Source organism: Suricata suricatta, chromosome 4, assembly GCF_006229205.1.
Source record: "Suricata suricatta isolate VVHF042 chromosome 4, meerkat_22Aug2017_6uvM2_HiC, whole genome shotgun sequence".
NCBI lineage: Eukaryota > Metazoa > Chordata > Mammalia > Carnivora > Herpestidae > Suricata > Suricata suricatta.
The window spans coordinates 143,390,132-143,415,334 of record NC_043703.1 but is presented as its reverse complement, the minus strand read 5'-3'; the positions used below and the strand labels follow the sequence as shown (position 1 = coordinate 143,415,334).

Below are 25,203 nucleotides of genomic sequence, written 5' to 3'. Positions count from 1 at the left end.
GACCAAGGGCGCTGAGCTCGGGGGTGTGCGGGGGTGGAGAAGGGCCCGGGCCAGGGCAGGGGCCGCCTCGGCGCCCCCAAGCAGCGCCGGCGGCCCACTCCTGCCCAGCCAGCGCCTTTCTTCCCCGCGCCGGGAGTGCGGCTGGCGTCAGCGCGGCCGGGAGCCTGGGCACCGAGGGGAGCGCTGTGCCCGCCTCCTCCCGCGCCTCTTCCTCCTCCTCCTCCTCCCCCCGCCTCCCCGCGCGCTCCTCCCCGCAAGGTGGAGTCTGGAGTTGACGTGAGTGAATCCACATGGTACAGGGGTTGGAGAATAAAGAGTGGAGTTGAACTCGTGCCATTGTAGTGACTCATCTCGGGCAGAGCGCAGGGGCTCCGAGCGAAGCGACGAGCAAGTGAGCGGCGCTCGGCGGGCCAGGGAGAGAGGGAGAGAGGCGCGGCCGGGCGAGGCGGCCCGTCCGGGAGCGGGCGCCGGGGAAGGGGTGCAGTCGGGCGCCGGAGCGGCGGCACGGGCAAGCGGGGCCGCGTCCCTCTCAGCGCCGGCTCAGCTGGAGCCCCGCGGGCCCCCCGGGCGCAGGCTGCTTTATCCCGGCAAGTGTCCGAGCCGCTCCGAAACTCCGGCGGCGAGTCGACCACAGGAAGTTTATTCTCAGCTCCTTTTCTAAAAGGAGGAAATAGAAGTTTCTCCCAGCGGGCAGTTTTTTCTTTTCGCCTTTTTCGCTCTGTCTGAAATCGGGGGCCCCCCGGACCTGGCAGGCGTGACCCGCCGGGCTCTTGCTCTTTTTTTAATTTCCAGTTTTTGATCCGGCCAGCCGTCCGGCTGGGCTCCGGCTGCGCGCGGGAGCGGGAGGGCGCGCGCAGGGGAGGGACGGAGGGACGCGCGGACTTTTAGAGGGAGGGACTGGGTGGCCCGCCGGTCCCGCGGCGTTCGCGGAGCAGGAAAGAAGTGCGGCGCTCGGCGCTCGGGAGGCACCGTCCCCGGGCCGTCGCCGCCTCCCGTCCGCGCCCGCCGCCGTCGGGGAGAAGCCCGGGAGCGAAGACTAGAGCCCGAGGCGGCAGGGAGCGAGCGCGCCGCAGCCGGTGCGCGGCCGCGGCGAGGGCGGGGGAAGAAAAACACCCTGTTTCCTCTCGGGCCCCCACCGCGGATCATGTACCAGGATTATCCCGGGAACTTTGACACCTCGTCCCGGGGCAGCAGCGGCTCTCCTGCGCACGCCGAGTCCTACACCAGCGGCGGCGGCCAGCAGGTAGGTGCGGGCCCTGGGTGCACCTGGCGGCGCGGGCGGACCCCCGACCTCCTCTTGCCGCCACTGCCTCTTTTGCTTTCTCCCCCCCCCTTTTTTTTTTTTGGCTTGACGAGAAAATTCCTCCGGGGTCACCGTTGTAAGTACTGGATTTTCGTGTTGTCCTGCCCACCGGCCTCCCCCCTCTCCCTCTCCCCCATCACTTAACAAACCAATCAACCAACAAAATTGGAGCGAGAGTGGGCTTGAAGAGCCGGCAAACCTTTTCCCTCACACTACATCTTATCCAGACAAGCTTCTGGAATTGCAGCCTTCCTTCCCAGGAGCCTGTTAACTCCTCTCCCAGAAATCGCTCCCCTCTCTCCCCTCACTTCTCCTTGGTGGGTAAGAAAAAAAAAAAAACAGAAAACAAAAAAACCCAAAATAAACAAAAAACCTTTGCACCCACTGGCCCCTCCCGGACTCTTCCTGTGGGAAAGCCCTCTCCCTCTCTTCCCCTGCTCCCCATCAGTCTTAATTTCTGAAAGAGATTGGGGATTCGGAAACATGGTTGGGCTTCTTCAAGTCATCCAGAGTGAGAGCGAGGGTTTGTCGCTCTGGGAATAGGGTGCGAAGGTCGGGGAAGGAGGAGGTCAGCCTTGATAGGCTCCGGGCCTGCGCCTTTGTGCCCCCACGCCCATCCATCTCCTGTTCGGGTCAGAGAAGGAGCTGGTACTGCCACCGGAAGGGGCGCCTTGAGGGTCTGGGGGGTACCTGGGGCAAGAACGCCTGCAGAGAAAAGTGGGGGGGCGGGTTGAAGAGACCTTGCTTAGGCTCCTGGGTGGTTCTGGAAGCGGAAAAACAACTTGTTTCTAAAGCAGCCAGACTGGTTTGCACTGGAAGGATTGTGCGTTGGATCTGTGACTATAAATACCAGAAAGGTGCTGCTGGGGTGGCTGTGCTAGTGGGGTGCCTGCCCTGCGTGTCCCCCCCCCCCCGCCCCCAGGCTTCAGAGGGAGCTGGCTTGACAAACAAGGGACTACTACCTGAAGCCCAGCTCCCTCAGGATCTGCAGAGCCTCTAGCCAAGTTGGCTGCAGCCAAGAGTTGGTCAGTAAGGCAGTGGCCTTGGCCTCTACAAGCAGCCAGCCAGGAGGGGCTGGGGTGCCCTTCCTGGGAGGGGTGGACCCTGGCAGAAAATAAAATGGAAACCTGGCTCTCTTTAGGACCTGAAGAGGGATACCTTGTTCCAAAGTGATTCCCCATACTTGGAGAGTCCCCTGAATGGCTCTTCTGTGTCTTTCCTCTACCTCCCCTGGCATCCCCATAAGCACTTGCTGAAGAAGACCTAGTCTGTGCATTGAGAGTACATTCAGTGCGCCTTTAATAATGAGCACCAATGTGGTGAGTTTTAAATCTTGTCCTAAAAGTGATTTTGTTTGTTTTCCAGTCCCATTGGTGGTTTTTATTGAATCCGAGTATCATTAGGCCACGGTTTGGAGTCATATATGCCCATTACTCTCTAATTCAACGAATGCCAAAACATCCCTCTCCTCCTCCTAGAATCCGAGAGGTCTTTTATATCTTGTCTGTTCCTTTCCCTGCTGTTTTTGTGGCAGTCATCACTGCAATATTCCAATCTCGCCGCCTGGCTTTGCTCAGACCCTGGGGCCTGAATGGGAAGTCAGACCGGACATCAGTGCCCCGATTGAATAATCTGTGTCACTAGGGCTTTGAGCCCAGGATGTGAGCAGAGGCAATTCCCTGTTTTGGAAGAAAATCAGACAGGAAACCAGTGCTAGGAAGAAGGAAGAGAACTCAGTCCAGCAGGGTGTAATGGGGCCTCATTACTGAAGCAAAAAGCAGCTGTTGGCTAATTCCTAGCATGCTGTAACACATGAGAATTTTGCAATTAGTAATAACTAGCGCACGGGTTCTTGCATAGACGCCTGCCTGTTTGGCCCAGCAGCTTGAGTGAAGTGACTTTGAAACCAGAGAGACTGGCGAGGGAATGCTACTTTGGACAAGACTTTCAGCCTGTCCACTCGGGGCGGGGGGTGGTGGTGAGGGGGGTGTTGGGGGGGGGGGGGAAGGATTTCCCATCACCTCTCCAACCTGGAGCCAAGCTGTTCTGTGGTCCTCAGGACTGACTTGAGAGGCGTTTGTTACTTCACCAGTCTGTGCTATGACCCTGCGGGCTCAGGGTAACTTGATTACATACCAGATACAACTTGTAATCACTTTATTTCTCTCAGCTTCCTTTATGGGGAGGCTTTCCTGGCATTGAGTGTTGTGTCTTCCTCCTTTGTGGTATCTCAGTAGACCAGTCAGTAGAAGGGGGTTCTCTGGGTTTCCTCTGGGCAAGTGAGTATCGTTTTTTCCTGCTCTGTTTGGGGGGTCTAATAGTCCTGATAAGTTTGTTGCTGTTTCCCCAGACCAGAACCTTTTCTCTGGCTTAATAAAGCTTGATTGTAACACATGGCCGTGAGTTCCAGGGACTGGGGGGGGGGGGGCAGATAATTCTTGGTTAAAAACACTCTTCGTGTATATGGCAGGAACTCAAAGCATGAAAAATATTTCCTGTTCTAGTTATAGTTTTAATCTCAAAGCATTGGTGATTTTGTTCTGTCAGTAATAGTTGCACATGCCTCCCCCTCCTGGCTTTTTCTTTTTGTTGTTGTTGTTTTCTCTCTCCCCTAACTTTCCTAGGAACACACCTCCCAGATATCTGCCCTGCCTGGCTGCTCCACTCTTACGGTTTCAGGACCTGAGCATTACGCAATCAGCCAGTTACACAAACATAGGTCATTTCATAACTTGTTTTCATCAGCTGGGCCCCCTTCTAATGAAAAAACAAAACAAAACAAAAACAAGATCTAGGACTTTTCCAAGGCTGCCATTTGTCTGTTCCTCAGATAGCTTGTGAAAATAAACCAAGAGGGACAATTCCTCTTTGGAATCAAGGAATACCGGACTAGCTCTCTTCTTCGGCAACCGCCCTTTCCCAGGAGACAGACAGACAGACACACATACACGCACACTTGCACACACACAAAATTCCCCGGAGTGAACTTTTGCCAACTGTACCAGGCTGGGACATTCCTCACATCAAAAGAACTTTTACCAGAAATGACTGTGATTCCCAAGTCAGTCCCAATCACACCTCTCTAGTGCCCCCTACGGGACATTCTTAGAAGAGCTGTCTGGGGAATGTATTTTTCCAGCCCCAGACAGGGTTAACTTGGTGAGTTTTCGGAATTCTTAGGATTTTTTTCTTTTTAATTCAGGACAGATAAATACCATATATTTAACAGCGGCTAACTCGGGACTGGGTGACTTAGACATGCAGTTTTTTTTTAAGTTTGTTTTGTTCTAAATAAAACCTGGTTGAAAAAGGAGTGCATTTTTTTCTTTCCCTGTCTTGATGTTTGTCTGATCTTTTGGGTACCAGGAACAACGTCCTCAAACTCCCAAGGCGTGCTTGCTTGATGTGTTTGTGTTAGGACACTGGGAATTGTTTTGGGGGAGGTGGTCTTCAGAATTGGTGGGAAGGTGGGAGGTGTATATGAAGGGTTTGGTGCCCCCCCCTTTTCTGTCTTTGATCTTGTAAATGTTGTAGATTAGGATCAAACGAAATGTTATCCCAGGAATTTGTCGGTTCTACGGATTCTTGATGGTGGAAGTCAGCGTCAGTTTTTCATCAAAGCCAACGGGGTGAAATAGCAGTCATGTATTGTCTAAGGGGTAGCTGAATTTTTTTTGTCCAAGCCCCTGAGTGCATTTCCATTACTTTATTTCTGCCTGCCTTATTATCCAAAGTGAGTATAAAGTTAGGGGCCTCATTTTCTTTTTTCGTTTCTATCTTAATGCAAACCCACCAGAACTTACACATTCGAATCCCTGTGGTCCCCTTCATAATGATTCATTGAGGAGACTAAATACTTATTTGAACGTTATGGCTCTTAGATGCACGTTTTACAATGCCCCTCTTTTCGAATGGCCTTCAGCACATTCTTTTGAAAACCCTCCCTGCTAACGTCCTTTGAGGGTGAGTTTGATATTTGGAAATTATCAGAAGATGTGGCATATAAGGAATCAAGTCTGACATAGAAGGCTTGGGTAATCCAGCTGGGTCCAAAGCACAGTATGACCCAGAGTTGTCTCCATCTTGATCTCAAGAGTCTGCTTTGGGAGAGCAGTCACCAAGACAGGGAACACCAAAGTAGGCGCTTTTGCCTTCTATAACTTTAGATTCCACCCCCATGTTAAACAGGAATGAAGCTGTTGGTTTTGAGAATTCAGGAAGCCAACTTTGTGGTCTGTTTGTTGAAAGGAAGAAAAAAATAGCATCATTATTCTGTGGACGTGTCTCATCCATGTTGCATGTGGTATCTGTTGATGGCCGCAACATTTCAACATGACGGCAGCTGCTTTGATTGAGGCAAATAGATCTGTTCCAAACCCCACTTGGTAACTCTATCCCTCTCAACTCACTGGGCCAAAAGAGAAGATAGGCATTCTCTTGCCCAGCACCGTCTCACTGGCAGGACTTGGCTATGCTCACCCTGCTGTGGTTAAAGAGAATATCACAGTGCCGTGCCCTTCCACTGAGTGCAGAAGGGGTGCGCAGTGGACATTACTCCCCCCCCCCCCCCCTTACCCCCCATGCTTTGGAGTGGGATTTCTGGCCAGAAGCGCCCTGGGAGGAAAGAAACTGGGGAAGCTGGGAGGTAACTCCGTATCAGTCACTTTCTTTTTTCCTTTGTTTTTCTTTTCTTCCTTGTTTGCTTCACACTGGCAGTCAGGAGGAGGAAGGGGGGAGCATAGTTCTTTCAAGTGAACCGGGGAAAGAGAGAAGGCTGACGGGGAGGCAAGTCACCTGAGAGGGTGTGTGTGCTGTAAAATTTGGGGAAATCATGAGTTATTAGCAACCGTTTCCGTTGTGACATGAATGGCTTTCTTCAGATAGGAAAGGTCAAAGCAATATCCCATGCAGAATCTGTGAAGATGGTTCGAATTCCATATGGAAGACTTCTGGAGAAAATGACATGCTTCATATGAATAGAGAGCATTTGAGTCCAGCTGGACTCAGTTGTGCTCTGGGGTGGATGAGGGCAGCATTTGCCCTTACTCTGTCCTCTTTCCCTGAGCCAGTCTCTGGAGATTTTGGAGTTTTTCTTTTTCCATGCTGGGAATGTAAAAAAGAAAAAAATAAAAATAAAGGAGGGGGGATGGTTCTTAAGAAAGAACCCAGTTCCTTTCCAGATATGCGCAGTCAGACCTGCCTGCCTGCCTGCTGAGACAGGTCACAGGTATTCATGGGGTTCACGGCTTGAGTGGTTGGGGGCCCAGTTGAGAATCAATGTCATGGTGGACTGCCTGGCCGACAGCACCGCCCCTGACTCCCATCTCAGATGCTATCTGTGCCCAGCTCAGGAGTTCCTGAGGTCAGCTCGACCCCATCCATGTCTTCGGGAAATGGGAATCCAAACCCTGCTGCCTAGACCGTTGCGCAAAAAAAGACTGTGCTTGTGACCCTTATTTCTGAGTCCAATGTGCAGCTGTCAAATTCGGGAAGGTCATTTCCCCAAATCAGAAAATGCAAGGCTGCAGGGACCTCTCTGACCAGAGGAAGCTTGGTGGCTCTAGGGCGCTGTGCTCTGAGGTTGCTTACAGGCTCAGGAGCAGGTCTGAACAGCCTTGTGGCATCCTTATTACAAGTGCTTCGGGATAAAGAAGGGTCTTAACAATGCCCAAAGACCCCCAACAAATTTTGTAAGCGCTCAAACTTCAGCTTCAGGGAGGGTCTGGAGAATCAACTCCCCGGGTTAAAGAAAGAGTTCTAATGTTTTGCCTTTTTTGTTTCCTCTCTTTATTCTTTTTCCCTAATGTGAGCATTAATTAGGAGAGGGAATGGTCCTCTAGAACTGGGGGTGCCAAACAGTGACCCACGTGTTTCTGTAACTAAGGCTTAGTGGAACATAGGCACACCTATTTGTTTACATATTGTCTGTGCCTGCTTCGACGCTCCAATGACGGAGTTGAGTGGTTGCGACAGAGACCACATGACCCACAAAGTCTAAAATATTTACTATCTGGCCTTTTACAGCAAAAGTTTGTCAAACTCTGCTCTGGGAGGTTGGTGGGGGCCAGTTTGTCCTTTTATAGGCATTCTTGCCCACCCAGAAGTCAACAGGATGACACAGTCAAATAAAGCATCAGGAAGCTTTGCCCGGCTGGAATGCCACACTGCGGTCCAGCATCTTGGTCCTGTCCCCAGAGGAGGAGCTTCCAAGGGGGCTGGGGAGCCCCCAGGGACTCAAGCGACACCCTGGGTTCCCTGCTGTATCCTCCCTTCCCAGCACGCGCTTGGTGCTGCAGCAAGGCTTAGTGTTCCAATGCTCAGAGCTGGGGCACCCTATCTTGGTTTCTGTTCAGTACTAAGCCTTCCACAGAGCACCATGACTTACCCCCAACATATTTGACTGATTGTTGGTCTGCTGGCAAAGAAGAATGCCAGGCTGACTCCCGGGACCACAGACTTCTCGCCTCACCTCATCTCTCCTACTCCAGTGTCGCTTTCTGAATAATACCTTCAGAGCTGAGACAAGTCACATCAGCCAGAACTCATTTAAACTTGTGAGAGTGTCTCAGAGAGGCTCCTCCAGGAGACAAAAGCCTTCTTTATCACAGCCCAGTCCCCTGTGGGGATGGGACATTGTTTTCCTAGAGCCAGTGTGTTATCCAGATGGCTTTACCTCCCTCTGAAACAACTTGTACATGCATTTAGAGGCAGTCATTACCTAGTGCCTTGTTTTTATTGCTGTCTTATTTTGTCTAGACCAAGCCATTGCTGCCGGGAGTCTGGATGATGGCCGGGGAGCACATTCTGTGTGCAGGGGACTGGAGAGCGCCCAGAGGGGCTGAGACTGAGTCGTCCACTTAATTCGCAAGGGCTCCTAGTCGCCAGGCTGTGCTTCAGGCATTTTGCTTGCTTCCCCTGAGCCGAAATGGGAGCTTTTTTGTTTGTTGGAATGAGGAGTGAATTTCTTGGGTGCTTTCCGGAAGGCAAATCTGACAGTTCCCTCACAGAGCTGGAGGGTCCCCTCAAAGCATCAAGCTGGATGCCTCAGGGGTCCCTCAGACCCAGAACCTGGGTGCTTCCCAGGGGTGCGAAGCTAGCCGTCTCTTCTGGAGCCGCCCCAAGCGGAGTGCACAGACGCCGTCATGATGCATGACCGTGGTGGTGGTGGCGTCGGCGGTGTCATTTGTTCGGAGCGCCAGTTCTCCACCCTCTGGCTGCACCTTAGCATCTCTCCAGGCATTTTGTAGAACTGCCTGTCAGAACCCCACCCCAGACATGTTATTTTAGGGCTCTAATGGTGAGGCTGGCTCCAGCACTGGTGTTTTCAGAAAGTTCCTCGGAATATTCTGGTGCACGGCAACGGTTGAGAACCACTGGGGTACCTTTTGTAGCCAGCGGTTCTAAGGAGCTACTCATTTATCCTCGTGACACTGCAGGGAGATTCTCCTTCCCAGAGGGGGGACCTGAGTCCTCAGCGATTTCACGAAGGCCTCCATCCTGGCCTCCTGACTCCGGGCACAGTGCCGGCTTCTCACCACCTCCCCACGCCCCCCAGCTCCCCAGCCCAGGAGAAGTGTAGCTGTCTGGGCCTTTCACGCCTCTGCACGCACTCAGCCACACACACGTTCTCAATACTCCGCCGCCTCCAAGGCCCAGCTGAGTTGTCCATTTTTTTCCTCCTTGAAGATTATTTCCTACTTGGAGTCTTCCTTGTGTGCTGCATCCTTCCTTCTCTCTCTCTCTCTCTCTCTCTCTCACACAGACACACACACCCAGCTCAGCTCCTGATAAAAAGCTGAGTTCTCTTTGCCTTCCGAGGTGACTCAGAATCCTGTGTACCAGACAGCTCTCCTCCAAGTATCCCAGAATACATGGGTAACTTCATAGAATCCCAGGATTCATCCCACTGGGGCTCTCCTCCCCGAATCCCAGAACCCATTGTGCTGGGTTATGCTTTCTTCACAAAACGCCCTTGGCCTGGGGCCCCAGGGCAGTCTGGGAAGGGAGGTAGAGACATCTGCCACTCAGAGTGGGGTCAGGCAGCTGGCAGGGGAGTGAGCAAGGAGGGGCCCCCAGCTCCCTCGGTTACGGTGAGGTGCTCTGACTCCACTTGGTTGCACAACAGGGACCCAGGTGTCATCACCGGGGACAAAGGCAACGGTGGTGGCAGCTGCCACTACTCCTGGTTGGTCTGACCAGGCCGAAATAGGGGAAGCTACAGCACCCGAGCCAATGATAGCAGGATTTCAACCGGGATCGCACCTGTGGGGCCTCCTGGGCGAGAGGGGTGGTCGATGGGGATGAGCTGACGCTCTGAGGGCAGTAGGGGTGGGTCCCGGCACTTGGGTCTGGATTTCAAGAAACAAGAAGCAGCACTAGGGAAGCTGGTGTAGCACCGGGCTTGAGAGCCCTGGCCTCTTGGTTAGGCTGAACTGCGTTTGAATCCTCACTCCCCCCTGCTTATGAGCCGTGTGGCCTTGGATAAGTTACTTAATCTCTCTAAGCCTAAATTTCTGCCTCTAAAGTGGAGATAATGGTAGTTCTTACCTCAGAGGGAGAATGAAGGAGATAATTTAGGTCAAACACTGCCATGGTGCCTGTCATTTAGTAAGTGATCAGCAGGTGCTATTATTGCTTGCATCCCGTCACCCGCCAGATTAGGGAAGAAAGGATCTGCAGAACCTTTGTGTGGAGACAGGAATCACTTGAGGATGAAGGCTCCATTAGGGGTGATTTCCCCTGAAAACCTGGAAGCCGCAGGGGCAGGGAGGTCCTTCCTGTCTCCCCTCACTTTCTTGTAGCCACCCCGAAGAAAGAGCGTGACCCATTTTAGTGTTTGTACTCTGTCATCATCTTATATTTTAAATAGGGTGCTTCCTGCGGCTTCCAGAGAGTTCTGCACCATGGTCTGGGCATAAATTAAGAGACAGGGAGAAAACTCTTGAGCTAACAACACTAGAGTTTCCCACAGACACACTTGTAAACACAGATACGGAGGTAGGCAGAGAGAGACGTAGTGTGTCTGCCCCAAGCAAGATGGTGGTCGAGGGTGAGGAGAAGGAAGGTCTGCCCAGAGATGCTTCCACTCTTGAGTCTCAGTGGTTAGAGGACACCTTTTCATGGACCTAGTCTCACCCTGATGGGGTCACAGCCCCATCCTGAACCTATTTGGAAAGTAACAAAGGCAAACACAATAAGCTTCCTGGTGGTCTTTGTTGCCCCCCCCAAACCTGTGGGTGTGCAAATGTCCTCAGGGGGTCCGGAGCCCCCCAGTACCCTGGGGACTAACTGGCAGGTGACCCAGAGGCTCTTGAGGCCAGGTAGGAGGCCTGCCCTCCTGCAGATGCAGGCATCATGGCCAGCCTGCTGAGTGTTGAGTGGCCAGGGGCCACGTCTGTCCTCTAAGTCATTTGGCATATCACCGCATGCTTATGAGCCACCTGGGGAGGGAGTTGCCAGGACATCCGGGGAGCAGATCTGACATGGGGCCTCAGGAGTAGTTAAGATTCCCCCTGATCCTTGGATTCTTGGATGCCCAGGGAAGCCCACCCAGTGTTCCAACCTTGCCCTCCCCCCGCCCCCCAGCACTGACTCTGCTTTCCCTCCTGGCTCTGCTTGTCCTGTTCCATTCAGTACCCGTTGGCTCAATACTATATATTTTCCTCATTTCAGAAATTTCGGGTAGATATGCCTGGCTCAGGCAGCGCCTTCATCCCCACCATCAACGCCATCACGACCAGCCAGGACCTGCAGTGGATGGTGCAACCCACAGTGATCACCTCCATGTCCAACCCGTACCCCCGCTCACACCCCTACAGCCCCCTGCCGGGCCTGGCCTCTGTCCCTGGGCACATGGCTCTCCCAAGACCCGGCGTGATCAAGACCATTGGCACCACCGTGGGCCGCAGGAGGAGAGATGAGCAGGTACGGCTCCTCTCAGCATAACGGAGTCACGTCAGTGACTTTCAGGGCCTTGGAACGTGCAGTGCTCTTCTGTGGAATGGTGGGGAGCTGGGGCAGCGGTCTGGGAGCACTGGGGAGAAGAGGGAGCTTGGGACCAGGATCACATGACCCTCTGGTTGGAAGCAGAGCTGGGGGCTTGGAAGTCCCTGGCTCTCTCACCTTGCTCATATCCCTTAGAATCTCCGAGTCTCTGCTTCAGTTGCAAAATGGGGATCCTGGTCCCTGCCAGCCAGGACTTGTTGCCATGCAAAGGTAGTCACATGTGTGAAGACACATTGTATGTAGTAAGGCGTCTGCAAATGGGAAGACTGTTAGGACCTGCCTACAGCCGTGTCCTTCCCTGATCCTTGGCAGAGAAGCCACAGGACAGGCAGGATGAAACTCTAACGGGGAGGTTTTTTTTTTTTGGATTAGCCCTTGATTGTCCCCTAGGGTCTGGTGCAGGTGAAACACTCAGCTGACCTACGGGGCCGCCCTCCAGGCCCCTGGTACTTGCCATTCCCTCCTCGGTGTCCCAGGCCTCCGGCTTGTAGCAGGAGCCCATTTTGATGCCAGGAATGCCCGTTCCAGAAGCTCAGTGACTCTGGGGCCTTTGGAATTTGCTCGGCTGCTTTAGGTGACTGCGTGTGAGGGTCGGAAGTCAGGCATCGGCTTTTTTTCTTCTCAAAGGGTTCAGCTTTGGGAAGGAGTCCGCCTGGCAGGGAGGGACATCAGAAAGTGTGGGCTCGTGCTCTCTGGACACCGTCTACCCATGCTAAAAAGGCACGTCATCTGTATCAGTAGTGAGCCAGGGTAGTGATAGGCTCCCTGATGCCCTAAAGGGAGGTTGGACTCATGCCTTAAAAGAATGAGTGAGTCTCCCCCCATCTGTCCCCCTTCACAGATGACCCAACCAAAGCCTCAGACAAACATGCCTGGGGCCACTTGGCAAGAGAATGGGGAAGTCTGGGCAAGAACCCATTCCCTGGACTCCCTGTGCAGTGCCTTCTTGACAATACCCTGCCACCATGGACCCAGGGAAGGGAAAACACTAGAGCAGTGAAGTCCCTTTTTCAAATGAAATAATAGCCTGGGGATTCAATCCTATCTGTTTCCACCACTGTCCACCTCCACTCTGAGATCCCAGGTCCACAGGGTTCCAATACAAGCCCCTGCAAGCATGGTCCCCTGTGGATAATCATGGACCCAGTCTCAGCAGTCCCCAGGGTACTTAGAATTACAAGGGTCCTAGTCTGAGACACTGCAAGCACTCATAGGATCTCTGTTCCTCCGAGGACAAAGCTGGGCCTTGCGTCCGCTACCTGCTGGTTTGTTCTGTTAATGGGAGGACTCCTGCGTGGGGCGACACAGAGAGTAACAGCCACCGTAAGATGCAGCTGTCAGCTGCTGTTGGGGCAAATGGCCGATATCCCCCTCACCGTTGCCTTCCGTAACTGTGATTGTAAATATTGCAGTAGCGGTGATCATAATGTCCTTGATGAAATAGACTCCTTCAGGAGCCCAAGGTCACCGATGAGCTAGCTCGTGCCCTCATGTAAGTGACCCCTCAATGAGAGCTGGTCTTGTGAGGTTGTCTCGAACTGGCAGGATAAAAAGCAGGATGTGCTGAACACTCTTCCATCTTTTCTGGGCCTCGCTCACACTAAATTTAGAAGCTTATATCTGGAAGGGCCTTTGGAGACCAGCTTTTCCAGTTTCCTCTCTGTACCCATTTTACAGATGCAGAAGCAAGTCCAGAAGGGAGAAGGGCCCTGTCTCTTCTCACTAAAGTGAGTCAGTGGCAGAGCCAGGGCTGGAATCGACCTCCTTTGACCTTCAGCCCTGTGGCTGTCCCACCACACTACCCTAGGCATGCCTTTAAAACAATCTGTCTGGAGGATTTCCTTCCTTTTCTGGGAGGGAGGGAGAGAGCCAGGAGCCTTTCGTCCCACATCATTAGGAATTCAGACGATCATCTAGCAGCTTGGAGGAAGCCTGGGAAGGAGCATCCTAGAACCTTGGCCCTTTGGGTTCCTTAGCCCGGAGGGTCTTTTCTCTGAAGCTTATTTCCTCCTTCCTGACCTCCCCCAGGGGGAGGAGCCTGTTACCCAGAGCCAGCCTGGCGCCTCACTGCCCTCCTTGAGCCTGCCCAGAGGCTCCCTCTTAGGCCCGTGGCCGTGACCCGAGGAGGCCGGGAGCAGAGGGTGTGTGGCTTGTGGGTGGGAACGTGGTGGTGCTGACACACTCAAGCTTAAACCGCGTTGAAGTCACCACCCCTGAACACTTCCTATGCTGACAGCTCCCCCAAGTTGCCCCGGAGCTTACCGGGAGGGGAGAGACTTCGGGGCTAATCAGGAGCCCAGAAGTGGTCCGGAAGCAGCCCAAGCGAGAGGGAGGGAGGCTGAAATGTACCCCAGCAAGCTCTTCATCTTTTCTGCCCCTTGCTGGTGAGGGATGAAGGGCTTATCTGGGCCTCCAGAGTAGCCCTTTGCGTGGTGAATCCTGATTGCTGGAGTACAGCCGGGCTGCCAGGCTCTCTTGGTAACTCTGCTGGGCTCAGGTCGAGACAAGTTTAGAAGCAGCAAGCATTCAGAACCTCAGCCAAGTGGCCTCATGACCTCAGCCAGGCAGCCAGTCCCCACACAGCGCCAAGGGGCCAGGTTCATGGACTGTGGGTCTCCGGTTCATTTGGATTCTTTCAGGGCTCAGAAAAAGCATCAGAGAGAGACCTCTGAATTCCACCTACTTTGTAGGTTAGAGATGGCTCTCACACTGAGGTTTTTATTTTATTTTTTTTTATTTTTGAGAAAGAGAACACAAGCAGGAGAGGGACAGAGAGAGAGGGAGACACAGAATCCAAGGCAGGCTCCAGGCTCTGAGCTAGCTGTCAGCACAGAGCCCAGCACGGGGCTCAAACTCACAAACCCCGAGATCATGATCTGAGCCAAAGTCGGACGCTTGACCAACTGAGCCACCCAGGCAACCCTCACACTGAGTCTTCATCTGATCACTACAGAGACTTCTGGGAAGGCAAGGCAGGTCCCAAGAATCCTATTTTCTAAATGGGAAATCTGAAGCTCAGAAGGCTCAGTGATTTGTCCATGGCAACACAGAAATGTCATATCCGTGGTTTTTTTTAAGTTTATTTATTTATTTAGAGAGAGAGCATGAGGGAAGGAGGGACAGAGAGAGGGTGAGAGGGAGAGTCCTGAGCAGAGCCTGACACAAGGCTCCAAACACACAAACTGTGAGACCATGACCTGAGCTGAAACCGAGAGTCAGATGCCTAACCCACTGAGCCCTCCAGGAACCCCCCTCCCTCTGGCCCCCATATCCGTGTTTTGCTTCCAGTCTACCTTACACCTCTCAGAAGAGAGAATGTGGAGCCTTTGGCCCTCTAGGGGAGGCAGAGGATTTCAGAGGCAGAAGCTGAAGACAGGGCTTGAGGACGGCGGTGGCACCGGGACGAAGTATGGGACTCTGAGGCCAGGTCTTTGGAAGGGTCCTGGGGACTCACAGAGGCAGACTCTGTGCTCTCTGTGCCCCACCTGGAGACTGCTGCAGGGGGAAGGGGCACAACGAGGGTGGGGCTGATGAGGGAGGGGAGCTGGGTCTGGTTCTTAATCCCATGAGGGGAAGTCGGAAGTCGTGGAGGAGGTGAAGGAACAGGAGGAGGATGTGCGGGCGTGAAGGAGGTCCCCCGGGCCCATGCAGGATGAGGGGCCCATGCAGGATGAGGCAGGGCATGAACACCGCTCAGCCGAAGCCCTGGGAGATGGGGACCTGAGGTGCTGGGAGGCTGGTAGGTCTCCCTAGTGTGCCAGGCTTCCTGCCTCCCCCTGGGCCCCACACCTTGACTGCTGGTGGCGGGGGGTGGGGAAGAAGGTATGAGGAGCCTCTTTGTGCTCAGGTGGCCTGATGCCTCAGAGGGACTTCATGTCCGAGCCGTTGACTGGCACGTTTTCATGCCAACATTTGGAGAATTTGATGTGGGGCTCTGGCACCTTGGTTGGGGCCACAGGGCTACCCCAGTGTACACACAGATGGGATTGTCCCCTCTGATGCTGTGCCCTGCTTTGCTGGTCAGGATGTCACAACGACAGACCTGCAGGGCTGCGGGGAGCCCCGGGGACTATGACCTGGGCCCAGCCCGGGCCATGAATCTCTCCCTCTCTCAGGGGGACAGTTTCTCTCACCCCTCTTCCAAAAGTGGGTTTGGCTTTTCCCCCATGTTATCCCTCAGGGTAGGACCGAGATCTTACTCCTCTAAGATTCTTCTGAGCCTTCAGGACTGAGCTTGGCACGTAGTAGGTGTGCCATCGATGCCTGAGAACTACACAGAATGGGCTTTCCTTTGGAATTACTTTCTGCCTTGGCTCACAGCAATCTCCTCCCGTCACCTCTGCCTGCACCGAGGGGCACTGGGGTCACAGAAAGAGCTGTGTGTAAACAGAGCCTCAGCCCTATGTCTGGGAGTGGAGTTCTTGCCTGGGGGTGGGGGCAGGGGAGAGCCATGAGTCACAGGCCCCCAACCAGCCTCCTTGTAAGAAGCTAGATTGTACGCTCTGCAGAAGGAGTTTTGTTCATTCGGTTCTCTGATAGATCTCGAACCTCTCAAACCATGCCCGGCACATAGGAGATTCTCGTTTGTTGAATGAATGCGTGTGGTAGGCTGCAGGATTTAACGTGCCTGAGGGTCCCTTCTCCTTTTTGCCTATCCTGTCCAGCCTAGCATTGGGCCAGGCACACTAGTGAGTCCTCCAGGGTGAACTGTGAGCAGCTGGCATGCTGGGGCTGGTGGAAAAGTTGGGAGCTGGGTCATACCCATGGCCCACCCTCTGGCAATAGAACACCCCCACCCCACCCCTCACCCCGCATCCTGGTTGGTTCTTGCTCTGGGCCAGGCTACTTAACCAAACGGGGATAATGAGGCCTGCAGAGCAGGCAGAGTGGTGGGGAGTAATTATCCAGGGTTTGGGAGAAGCTGTTTAAGTGGGTGGTACCAGGCCTGGCTGGTATGAAGGGACTCTGGGAGGAGCAACCCCAGCTGCCTCTCTCTGGCCTTGGCACTGGATCAGGGCTGACCTGATAAATGCTACCATCTTGCCTGGGCTGATGAGTCCCTGACAAGTTGCAGCCCTGTCTCCCCTCAAACATGGGATGTCCCCTTCCAGGGTGGGCTTGGCTCTAAGTGCCCTCCCAGGTGCATATTCTGGGATCCCTGAGCCCTACCACACTCCTCTCGCCTTCTCCCTCCCCCCACACCTGTCCCAGAAGAGTTTCTTAAAATGCAATTAGGAAACAAAGCTGGGGAGCCATTTACCCAAAACCTAATCATGATCCTTGACCTTGGGCTCTAGCTGTCGCCGGAAGAGGAGGAGAAACGTCGAATCCGAAGGGAGAGGAACAAGCTGGCCGCAGCCAAGTGCAGAAACCGACGCCGGGAGCTGACGGAGAAGCTGCAGGCGGTAAGGAGCTCTGCAGGGCCGGGCGCCCTTCTGGGTGGGCACGTGCAAGGGCCCCAGGCCTCTCTGCCCCCACCCTCTCCTTGCCCATCAGTGGCCTGTAGAGATGAGTCCTTGAAGACAGAAGCATTCCTTCCTTTGAGCACAGAGGTTTAGCATTGCTCTGATTAAATAGATTGGGGTAGAGACCCTGCCTTTGGCACCAGCCTGGGTCCAGAGAGGGAGTTCAACAGCTTGCGGGCACCTAACACCTGCGCGTTCCCCACTCTCAGACCTTCTGGGGCCCCTGGGTGAGGGATGGTACAGAGTGTTGGCATTGCTAGGCCCTGAGAGCCAGAGCAGGTCCAGACCTGCCCGCTCTGGGGCTACTTCCCAGGCTTCCAGCCGCCTCCATGCAGGGGTGATCCAAGCCACTGCAGTCTGTGGGGGTCTCGGAGCTCTCTGGGTCTCATGGAGGTGGTCATGTGCCAGCTGAGTTGTACTATCTTGGGGTTTCCTCGTATCCTTCATGGGCAGGAGGACTCCTAACCTCTGCTATGAGCCTGAAGCTGTCACCTTGGTACCTCATTCTTCCCTTGTGAGTCACTCTCCCCTGCTGCCTAATTGCCCACACCTGGGGGCTGTGGCCCTGCCCTTCCCTCTCAAAAACCTGACCAACGTCACGTAACTCCCTCCAGAGCCTAGCCCTGCAGGATGGGCTGAGTGGTGTGTGGAGGAAGCCCAAAGCCAGGACTAACTCTCCTGAGCGGAATGTTAGAGGAGGTCCGTTGGCGGTCCTTACAGTGATCAGCCAGGGACGGGCTCTGGAAATCACCGATTACCTTGCACACCCCATGACTTTCTTGAATTCTCGCAGGTACTGTCCACCTGCCTCAGGGTCACTGTGTCCAAGAGTGAGGGCTCTTGGGGATTGAATGTGTACTGTGTAATTCTGTGTAGCCTGTAGTGATGTACCGTGATGTGTGTGAGCCTCAGGAGGAAGAGTGAGAGCTCTTCATAGCTAGGTGAAGAGATCCCTTGGTGATCGGTACTCCCTGGTAGACTCCCCCAGGAGAGTCCTCCCCACCACTAATCTTCTAAGGGACCAGGTCCTCTGGTCTGCCCTGGGTGCTCCCTATCACTAGCCCCCAAGTAGCCCCTCCTCCTCGGGGGCCGCCTGCTTTCCTCCCCTCCCTTCCCCAGAAGCCTCACACCCTACTCCCCCGCCGCCCCACCCACCCTAGCCACCCAGGCCCCTGAGCCACATCCTCCACAGGAAATCTCTCTTAAGCTCATGACGTTCGTCAGACCCTTGAGACAGATGGAAACTTTTTTTCACTGTGGAATATGCTGTACTCTGCTGAGTGAAGTCCTGGCCCATATCATCTCATTCTTGAACGGGAATCTGTGTTCGGGGAAAAGTGGGGAGGAGGCCGTGACACACGCCTTTTCATCTTTCATACCTGCTCCTTCCATGTGCTTTGCTGCTTCTCTGGCTTTGTGTCAAAGGGAGGGGGGCCGAACTCCTTGCCATGGGACCTCGCCATCCTCCAAGCCTGCTCAGGCTGGCAGGTTCCTCATCTGTTAAAGCACAGGGACTGAACGGAATATTCTCCAAGGGTTCTGTGAGTCTTGAATCACATGCTTCAGAAATTAGGGCAAAAAAGGGAAGTGGGGCAGTGGCGACTGAGCGGGGACTGATGGAGAACTTCCTGCCAGCCTGGCACTGTCCTCAGCTTGTGTGTGCAGCTTAGAGTTAGCGTTGATGCATCCACAGGCAGGCTGGACAGGTCTGAAGAGGTATGAGAAGGACTGGGTGGGGGGCAGGGAATGCGTGCTGCCCTCCCTGCCCCTCCAGACCTCACTAGTCCCCCCTCATGAGTACCTGGGGGCAATCCTGGCATCAAGGCTGTAGCGCCTGGTAGCACATGGCCTCTGGAGTCAGATTAATTGGGGTCAAGTCTGGGCTACCCTACCCGCTTGCTCTGTGACACTGGGCAAATGACAAAACCTTTCCGAATCTCCGTTTCCTTATTTGCAAAGTGAGTTGATTGATAACGCCTGTTCCAGAAATCTCCTGGAGGTTTGATCTGCAGTGTGCCTGGCACAAAGTAAGCCCTTACTGGTGGTGGCTACAGCTGTCACTTCGGCCTGCCCCCAAGTGGACTTTCCTCCTTTCTCAGCAGCTTTGGACATAAAAGAAATCTTTCTTTAAATTAAAAAAAATTTTTTTAATGTTTATTTATTTTTGAGAGAGAGAGAGACAGAAGTGTAAGCGGGAGACGGGCAAAGAGAGAGGGAGACACAGAATCTGAAGCAGGCTCCAGGCTCTGAGCTGTCAGCACAGAGCCTGACATGGGGCTTGAACTCCTAGACAGTGAGATCATGACCTGAGCCAAAGTCAGACGCTTAACCGACTGAGCCACCCAGGTGCCCCTGGACATAAAAGGAATCTTGAGGAATCAGGTGACTCAGAGCCAGTGGGGTCTGTGCCAGGGGTGTGAGCAGGCTACTTTCACAGTTGGTCCTCTGAGGACAGCTCTGGTTTTTCCTTTCTCACCTGGACTGGAACCCCTGCCCCAAGCAGGTCTCCCAGGCAGGCTCCTGTCCCTCTCACACCTCTCTTCGCCCTGCAGGAGACAGAGGAGCTGGAGGAGGAGAAGTCAGGCCTGCAGAAGGAGATCGCCGAGCTGCAGAAGGAGAAGGAAAAGCTGGAGTTCATGTTAGTGGCCCACGGGCCCGTGTGCAAGATCAGCCCCGAGGAGCGCCGATCGCCCCCAGCCTCTGGGCTCCAGCCCCTGCGCGGTGGAGGCGGTGGAGTGGGTGCTGTTGTGGTGAAACAGGAGCCCCTGGAAGAGGACAGCCCCTCATCCTCCTCGGCCGGGCTGGACAAGGCCCAGCGCTCTGTCATCAAGCCCATCAGCATCGCTGGGGGCTTCTATGGGGAGGAGCCCCTGCACACCCCCATTGTGGTGACCTCCACGCCTGCCATCACTCCGGGCACCTCGAACCTCGTCTTCACCTACCCCAGCGTCCTGGAGCAGGAGTCGCCTGCGTCACCCTCTGAGTCCTGCTCCAAGGCTCACCGCAGAAGCAGTAGCAGTGGGGACCAGTCATCAGACTCCTTGAACTCCCCCACTCTGCTGGCTCTGTAACCCAGCTCCCAGGGGGTCCTCATCACTGCCTCCTTCCCAGGGACCAGCACCTGCAAGCGCTCCAGGGCCGTGAGGGCAAGAGGGGGACCCTACCTGAGAGCTTCCTGGCTCCTGGGAGACCCAGGTGGGATTTGGCGGTGAGGCATTGAGGACTTTGGGGATCTCTTAGCACTCATGGGACCTCCTCCCTCATTCATCTTGCAAAGCGAATCCTGTGTCTTGAAAAGCCTTGGAGACGTTGGTTTGGTGGACTCAGGCATCTCTCTGGCTTCCGAAAAGCCTGAAGCTGGTGTGGACCGTTCCTGTCCCTTTGTTACGATCTGTCTCTGGAGTGATGGTGTCCTTCCCTGCCCCACCAAGCATGCTCAGTGCCTTTTGGTTTCACCTTCCCTCTATTAGCCCCTTCCTCCCCCTAGTGTCAATTTCACTTCCTCTTGGTTTTTATGAAAGTTGCCATGACATTTCATCTGGGTGGTCTGAATATTAAAGCTCTTCGTTTCTGGAGATGGGGCAGCAGGTGACTGACTCTTCTGCTGGGGCTGACTTGTCCAGAAGGGGACAGTCAATGTGCAATACAGACCCTCCCTCCCTTGACACTCCGCAGTCCACCACCATCTCCAGAACCACCAGCAGGGCTCCCTGAGCTCTCAAGGAGATGCTGCCATCACTGGGAGGCCTAGAGGACCCTTCCTCCCCATCCTCGGAGAGAACTTCTGGAGGAGCGGCTTGGCCAGAAGATAGGGTGTGAGTGAGACAGCTGGGGCACAGGCTGGGTTTGCCAAATGCCTACTTCCCAGGCCAGGAATAGTGCCAACAAGCCACACAGGTGTGTCCTAGCCAGCTTCCCCTGACCTGGTGTCTTGAGCAGGACATCTCCTATAATTACTGCCTCGCCATCCTGTCCCTGGACCCTTCTCTCTAGACCAGGGAGGTGTCCCTCCCTAGGAACCGCACATCACTCCCAAGTCTCTATTGGCTCTGCTGTCACCGGCCTGGCTCTCGCGGTGACGCCACCCACAGAAATTTAATGAGCGTGGGCCTGGCCCCTCTCCAGTTGCTGCTGGGTGGGCCCCTCCCCAAGCCTCAAAGGCGCCTTTGCTGTGAATGGAAAGGTAGGGGAGGAAAGGAGGGAGGCAGAGTGGGACTCTGTGAGATGCCAGGCCTTTTCTACCCTCTGAGGTCATCTGCTACCTGATGGAGTGCTTTCTCTTTTCCACACCCTGTCCTCCCGTGTGCTCCTCAGGTCCAACCGTGAACCGCTGGCCCAGAGCTGTTGCTAAGGCTTGGGGCTTCCGTGCTGTTCCTGGGGGGCTGCTGAAATCAGATAAGATGTATTGCTTCCCACTGCAAGGGGGGGTATCGGAGTGGGGGTCCTCCTGGCCCCTTGCGAGAGCACAGCTCAGCTCAGTGCGGGCCCTGCCTCCCACCCCTCTGAGCCTTTTTCTCCCTAAGGCAAAGCTCTGGCTGATCTAGAATCGGCCTGTACTGGGCTAGTGCTTTGGAGGAGACCCCGCTGTTGTGATTCAGCTCTAGAGATCATTGTATGATAATTTAAAATTATATAGATATTATTTAAATCAAACCCAATGGGGGTTAAATTTCAAAGTTCGATTCGGGAGAGAGAGAGAAAGAGAACTGTGACACGTTAGCTCATTTGTTCCCTTCACATGCCCAGGCCTCCAGGGTAGGTCCTCACTTAATGCCCATGACCCGCCTCTGCGCGCTAGAATGGAACACACAGAATGGAGCAGCCAAATGCTTAAAATACGCGGCCTGCTCTGACCGGAAGTGAAGTGGGAATGGATAAGCCATGCACAGAGTGGAGATTAAAAGAAAAGGATTCTTTTTTCCGAAAAACCCTTAATAATGTCATTTCCCACATTCCTTGGCTATGATGCTGCCCTCCCAATTTCCCAGAGGTTCTGGGACGGTGGGAGTGGGGGGAGGGTAATTAGATTGGGCAATTGAATTTCTGGCTTCAGATTAACCGAAGAAACAGAGGTTAGCCAGGAGCAGGAGGTGGGCAAAGAAATCTGGGGTGTGCTCTGCTCTGAAGGGCTTGATCATCTCAAGTGGTATTTGTGGCCAATTGGGAGCTATTTGCTTCTTTTTGCATATATACATAGATATATATATATTTCTTAAATGAAGCTGCTTTTTGGTGTTTTATTTCTGAAAGTCCCTTTGTGCCCCCCTTCGCACGGCACTAATCCTGAGGCAGGCCATGGTCTGTGATTGGGACCAGGCTGGACATTCCTGGGAGAGGGTTTGGCTTTAGTACAGATTTCAAGCTGTGTTGGCTTTGGGACCAGCCGAAGGCAAAAAACCACCACCTCACCAGGCTCTAGAGGCCTCTAAACTGTGTGCCCATTCAGGACCCCCTGGCTTTGTCCTCGGAGGGGGCTTGTCTTCCCCAAAGCCAGAGGTTATTTGGGGGAAGGCTGACCCTTCACACCTAACTCATGAACATATCCTCAGTTACTTCTTCTGGCTTGTTCTCGAAGTTCCTGCACACACACCATTGTTCCAGATCGCCAGGCACCAGGCCTGCTTTCTCCTCCAGCGTCTCCCACTAAAGGAACAGTGGCGCGGGGGCACCTTGGTGCTTAGGCCAGGAAATGCCAGGCTCCCCTGTGGCCCCAGCCATGAGGCAGCTCTGGGACGGCATAGGGCAGGTGCACCTTGACAGGCTAGTGTGAAACACGGTCCTTGTGGCTACCTGGCTGGCCTTGCTGGGATCTGTCCCCTTCCTGGCTGAGTGGAGGGGCACAGCTGCTGACACAGGAAAGCGAGGAGATTCCAGGTGAAGCTTAGGAGATAGCCAGAGCCAGCTGCACGCAGAGCTTTCGTGGGCAAATTTGCAGAAAGGCATCATTGTTCTGCCTGTGAGAAAGGCCAGGGCGGTCCACTGGCCAGTCACATGTATCTCGGCCAGGAGCCATCAGAGGCTACGGCTTCCTTTCCTCAGGTTCTGGGGACAAGAGTCTCTTCTCTGCTCCCACCTGGCTCTGAGTCTAAGGGAGGGTTTGACGCCATAGGCATTGGAACTTTTCTCCCCTTTCCTTGATGGACCAACATGTTCCTGCAATCTCACCATTCACCTTCCAGCTTGATCTCCTTTCCTGATCAGAGATCACACAGCTCCTTGAAGAAGGAAACGAATAAGCACCTACTATGTGCCAGGCACTGTGTTAGGCACTTTTATAGATATACCCTCTTTACGATGAGACTGAGGGGCGAGGGTATCCCCTATTAAAGGCCCCCAAGTATTGGACAAACAAAAATGCTTAGAGGTGAGAAGGCCCATCTTCAAAGAGCTGAGGCAAGGTTGCCTTTAGTCAAAGATTTGTTCTCAAAGACCCATCCCCCACAGTACCCTCCCACCTTCAGACTTCTTTTCTCTCTCCCTTGTGATGTGCTCCTTTGCACTCCTCAGGTGGTTGGAGGGGTAACCTGAGTCCTTCTAGAATTTGTGGACCAATAGGATACGTGATGTGTGTAATGTCCTTTAAAACCTTAAGTAAAGGGGTCTTGCTACTTTCTGCTTGTTGAGTCTTCTTGGCATTTATCTTAAAAGCCAGCATCTCACTATTTATTGACAGGTTGGGTGTGTGTGTGTGTGTGTGTGTGTGTGTGTGTGTGTGTGTGTGTACGCGCATGCGCGTGCATGCCTCCATTTCCTAGTGTGCTCCTGCAGCTTTTAAAAAGGAAACTCAGTCATCCCACTACTAATTTGACATCTCATGCTCCTAGCGTTTGGGCCATACGTTAACAGAGGGTTTTCATTGGCTAGTGCTGATGTGTTCAGGAAAGGCTGGGTCAAATTTTGAGCGGGGTATGGGAAGGGGAGGGGGAGAAGAAATTGACATTTATTTTATTATTTATTTAAAATGTTTACATCTTTGTGTCGTACCAAGCCTGAACAGAGACAGCATTAAAATACTCGGCTCCTTTCTCCCTCTCTTTCTTCATTTAAAAAAAAAATTTAGGCTGGTGATGCTTTTTTGTTTCTAAAATGACTTGTGACATGTGCTGTATAAACTGTATAAAAAGGTTCTGTTCCTAAAGACGGATGGTCATTCCTCGGGGGACAGTGGTCACCAAGAAGTCTACATTGTAAAGACTACAACGGAAGATCCTGCCCTGTTCCCCAAAAGTGATTTTCTCTGTATGATTAAAAGTTTATTCCATTTCTTTTAGTTTGTGGTTACTTGATATCGAGGAAGAAAATACTCGCCTTTGTATAAAGAATAGGTGTCAGGGTGTCTTTTCTGCAGTGAGAGATGTACATATCGTATTTTGGTATAGAGTGGAAAACCATAAATTTCGTGCATCTGTATTTGAGATCTGTCAATGATGTGGAGTAGTCTTCTAGAAGATCCTGGAGGCAAACACGTTGTACAAGATTCCTATAGCTCTGTGGGGGATTTCATTACCTTTCTGAGCATCTTTTTTTGTTTTCTTTTTCTTTCCTTTTTTTCCTTTTTTTTTTTAAGTATTGGTGAAATGGTTCCATTGGAAAGCCTTCTAAATAGGCCTCTCCAGGCAGGACTGGAGCTTAAAAATCTTTGTAAAGTGTTGAAAATCGAGTAGCTCTGCCCTGAAGCATCTCTGGTGGTGGTCTCTGTTGTTTTGTTTTGTTACTTTGCTGTAATACAAGCCTACAGTATTTGCACTAAAGAAAGCTTGCTAGAAAAAGCTTGCTGCTATGGAAGAAAGAACATAGTAAACCTTTTTTTTTTTTTTTTTTTTTTTTGGTTAGCTTTTCCACTTTCAATTGAGTAGTTTTTGTAGAATAAAATGAATTAAGATTGAAGAGCCTCTGATGGTTGGTTTATTCCATCTTTTCTTCCCATCTCTCCTGTCCCTTCTCTTTTTTCTTCTAGACTGTTCTACCTTTGGCCTTGGGGGCAGAGTTAGGCTCTCTGGTGGGTGGGCAAAGTGGGGAAATGGCTCCTAGAGCCTCTTTCTGCAGACGGTGAGTGGGCCTGGGCCCCGCCTCCTTTCTCTGCTTCCCGCTTGACCCTCCCTCAGCTCCTCCCCATCCTGCTCCCCTTTCTCGGGGCCTGATTCTCAGCTCGCTGCCAACTGCTGCCAAGGTGTGAGCCAATAAAAGTTCAAGGTGCTGCCCCTTCCTGGAGGTATTGTGTCTGAACAGGTTGGCCCTGGAAACCCACGAATCTTCAAAGAACCAATTAAACCTGTCGCTAAGATGGTCCAGATGGTCGAATGAGATCACGCGTGGGAAAGGCCTCAGAAAACAGCCGAGGCGTGCACGTGAGGGGATGGTCACATCTCCACTTGTGCTTTCTGAAAAGATACAGGTTGTTAGGTGTGAAACCGAGGAGTGTCAGCCCAG

At 53.2% G+C, this 25,203-nt stretch overlaps 1 protein-coding gene across 1 annotated transcript; it reads left to right on the top strand.

Annotated features, from left to right (window-relative positions):
- The first annotated feature begins 314 nt into the window (after positions 1–314).
- Positions 315–24,043, top strand: FOSL2 (FOS like 2, AP-1 transcription factor subunit). The gene is made up of 4 exons (XM_029938031.1): positions 315–1,243; positions 10,976–11,227; positions 16,606–16,713; positions 19,326–24,043. Exons 1-4 carry the CDS (start codon positions 1,145–1,147, stop codon positions 19,842–19,844), a joined length of 978 nt encoding a protein of 325 aa, XP_029793891.1. The 5' UTR covers positions 315–1,144; the 3' UTR covers positions 19,845–24,043.
- Positions 24,044–25,203: the final 1,160 nt, after the last annotated feature.